This window comes from Charadrius vociferus, unplaced genomic scaffold (assembly GCF_000708025.1).
Source record: "Charadrius vociferus isolate BGI_N301 unplaced genomic scaffold, ASM70802v2 scaffold964, whole genome shotgun sequence".
NCBI lineage: Eukaryota > Metazoa > Chordata > Aves > Charadriiformes > Charadriidae > Charadrius > Charadrius vociferus.
In genome coordinates, this window is record NW_009647945.1 from 387,176 (window position 1) to 390,345 (window position 3,170).

A 3,170-nucleotide genomic window follows, 5' to 3' on the forward strand; every position below is an offset into this window, starting at 1 on the left:
GAGCTGAACTGGGCCATACTGGGCAGCACAGGGCTGAACTGGGTCAGGCTGGGCTGTAGTGGGACAGGACTGCAGCGCACCATACTGGGCTGTACTGGGCCATACTGGGCTGTACAAGGCTGCACTTGCCCATACAGGACTATACCGCACCATACTGGGCAGTACAGAGCTGAACTGGGCCATACTGGGCAGCACAGGGCTGAACTGGGTCAGGCTGGGCTGTAGTGGGACAGGACTGCAGCGCACCATACTGGGCTGTACTGGGCCATACTGGGCTGTACAAGGCTGCACTTGCCCATACAGGACTATACCGCACCATACTGGGCAGTACAGAGCTGAACTGGGCCATACTGGGCAGCACAGGGCTGAACTGGGTCAGGCTGGGCTGTAGTGGGACAGGACTGCAGCGCACCATACTGGGCTGTACTGGGCCATACTGGGCTGTACAAGGCTGCACTTGCCCATACAGGACTATACCGCACCATACTGGGCAGTACAGAGCTGAACTGGGCCATACTGGGCAGCACAGGGCTGAACTGGGTCAGGCTGGGCTGTAGTGGGACAGGACTGCAGCGCACCATACTGGGCTGTACTGGGCCATACTGGGCTGTACAAGGCTGCACTTGCCCATACAGGACTATACCGCACCATACTGGGCAGTACAGAGCTGAACTGGGCCATACTGGGCAGCACAGGGCTGAACTGGGTCAGGCTGGGCTGTAGTGGGACAGGACTGCAGCGCACCATACTGGGCTGTACTGGGCCATACTGGGCTGTACAAGGCTGCACTTGCCCATACAGGACTATACCGCACCATACTGGGCAGTACAGAGCTGTCCCCCCTTGTGCTCATTTTTGGGGAGGAGGAATGTGGGGTGAAGGTGGTGGTTTGGGGGTGTCCTACATGGGGGGTTCGTTGCAGAGGACAATCTCCAGTTCCTTGCGGTAGAGTTTGCCCCCGTCGGAGAGGTTCATGATGCTCTTCCTGTAGTTGGTGAGCTGCTGGATGTTCATCTCCTGCAAGGAACGGGGTTGGGTACCCCGTTTTTCTCTGGGGGGAGAGGGGGGCACCCCCAAACTGGGACACACCCCCCCAGTTCCCCCTTGGGGACACACAGGGTTGGCATCTGGACCAGCATCTCTCCTGGTCCCCATGGAGGAGGGATGCATGGGGTGAAAGATGCTGCTGGGAAAGGGGAGCAGGAGGAATTGGGGGGCGGGGCAGGGGGGCTGGGTACCCCGTTTTTCTCTGGGGGGGGCACCCTCAAACTGGGACATCCCCCATCCCACCTGATCCCCCATAGGGACATCTGGACCAGCATCTCTCCTGGTCCCAATGGATCAGGGATGCAGGGAGTGGAAGATGCTGCTGGGAGAGGGGAGGAGGAGGAACTGGGGGGGATTCCGGAGGGTCTGGGTACCCCGTTTCTCCCTGGGGGGCACCCCAAAACTGGGACCCCCCCCTCTGCAGTTCCTCCCTGGGAACACAGGTTTGGCATCTGGACCAGCATCTCTCTTGGTCCCCACAGAAGATGGATGCAGGGGATGGAAGATGCTGCTAAGAGAGGGGAGTAGGAGGAACTGGGGGGCTGTGTACCCCGTTTCTCCTTGAGGAACACCCCAAAACTGGGAGACTCACCCCAGTTCCCCCATGAGGACACAGGGTTGGCATCTAGACCCGCATCTCTCCTGGTCCCCATGGAGGAGGGACACATGGGGTGGAAGGTACTGCTGGGAGAGGGGAGGGGGAGGAACTGGGGGGGATTCCGGAGGGTCTGGGTACCCCGTTTCTCCCTGGGGGGGCACCTCCAAGCTGGGACACCCCCCCTGCCGTTCCCCGGGGGGCGGGGGGGCTGTGTACGCCATTTCTCCCTGGGGGACACCCCCAAACTGGGAGACTCCCCCCAGTCCCCCATGGGGACACAGGGTTGGCATCTGGACCCGCATCTCTCTTGGTCCCCACAAAGCAGGGACGCAGGGGGTGGAAGATGCTGCTGGGAGAGGGGAAGAGGAGGAATTGGGGGGGGTCTAGGGGGGGCCCCCAGCTCCGTCCCACCTTTCTCTTCCTCACTTACTTTCTTATTCTTCTCATAGAGGTCTTTCAACAGTGCGTCCAGCTCGTTCTCGTCAATGAAGCCACTCCCGTCCTGGATAACGAGGAAGGGACGTCCGCAGGGAGAAGGACGTGAGCCCCCCAACCCCCCCAACGCCCCCTTCGCCGGGCGCGGGGGGCACCCCCAGCACAGCCAGGGCCAAACCCACCGCTCGCGCCCCAAATCACAGCGGGGAACGGACCCACCCGAAAACATGTAGTTTTGGGGTTGATTTGGGTTTTTTTTTTGCATAGATATATTTATATGGGGTGGTTTCCTGGGAGCCGCCCCCCCCTACCTTGTCGTAGAAGGCGAAGATGGCGTTGAACTCCTCCGAGGACAGCTTCATCCCCTGGGCAGGGGACAAAGGGACACCGGGGCGTGAGGGATAGGGAGCAGGAATCGGTTTACTTATTTATTTTGAATTATGATTTTACCTGAAACTTCAGAAGGAAGTTTTCTTGCACGGGCAAAAGTCTGAAAAAAGAAGGAGGACGGGAATGAGGGGGAAGCAGTCAGGAAAAGGCGTTTGTTTTTTTAATCCAAAAGGACTTTTTGGCTCAGAAACAGGAGTGAATGAAAGAGGAAAGCTGGTTTCCTCAGAAGCTGGGGCAAAATCTTCCCGGATGCGAACATTTTGGGGTGTGTGTCCCCCCTTCCCCACTGCTTCCACCTCACCAACCTTACCGGGACATCTCGGAGAGTCCCAGCTTCCCGTCGCCATTCATGTCGAACATCCGCAGCTGTCGGGACACAAGAAGCAGCACCGGGTCACCCATCTCCTCCTCCTCCTCCCCTTCCTCCCACCCGCCGTGGGGTGATGACACCCCCGGGGGTGGGGGACCTGTCCTTGCCCCGGGAGAGCCATTGTCCCCCAGGAGGTCCCACTCACGATGGTCTGCGTGTACTCCTGCAGCTTGGGCTCGTCGTAGGGCCGGTTCGCCTTCTTCAGCAGGTCCGACAAGAAGCCCTGGAAGGACAGACCTTCGCTGGCTGTCCCACCAGCCCCGGTGGGGATGTCCCACCCTTGGGGACCTGTCCCAGCTCACCCCCCCTCTCCCCTGCAACGTGCCCCCC

At 59.9% G+C, this 3,170-nt stretch overlaps 1 protein-coding gene across 1 annotated transcript in view; it reads right to left on the reverse strand.

The window, feature by feature from the left end:
* Positions 1 to 900: 900 nt before the first annotated feature.
* CALB2 (calbindin 2) overlaps positions 901 to 3,170 on the reverse strand; it is a 13,939-nt gene continuing 11,669 nt past the window's right edge. Inside the window, exons 5-10 of the mRNA XM_009883261.1 lie at positions 2,986 to 3,086; positions 2,781 to 2,836; positions 2,531 to 2,570; positions 2,392 to 2,445; positions 2,076 to 2,147; positions 901 to 1,017 (exon numbers count right to left, since the gene is read on the reverse strand). Of these exons, the coding sequence (XP_009881563.1) occupies positions 901 to 1,017; positions 2,076 to 2,147; positions 2,392 to 2,445; positions 2,531 to 2,570; positions 2,781 to 2,836; positions 2,986 to 3,086 (440 nt within the window). The remainder of the gene's footprint in view (positions 1,018 to 2,075; positions 2,148 to 2,391; positions 2,446 to 2,530; positions 2,571 to 2,780; positions 2,837 to 2,985; positions 3,087 to 3,170) is intronic.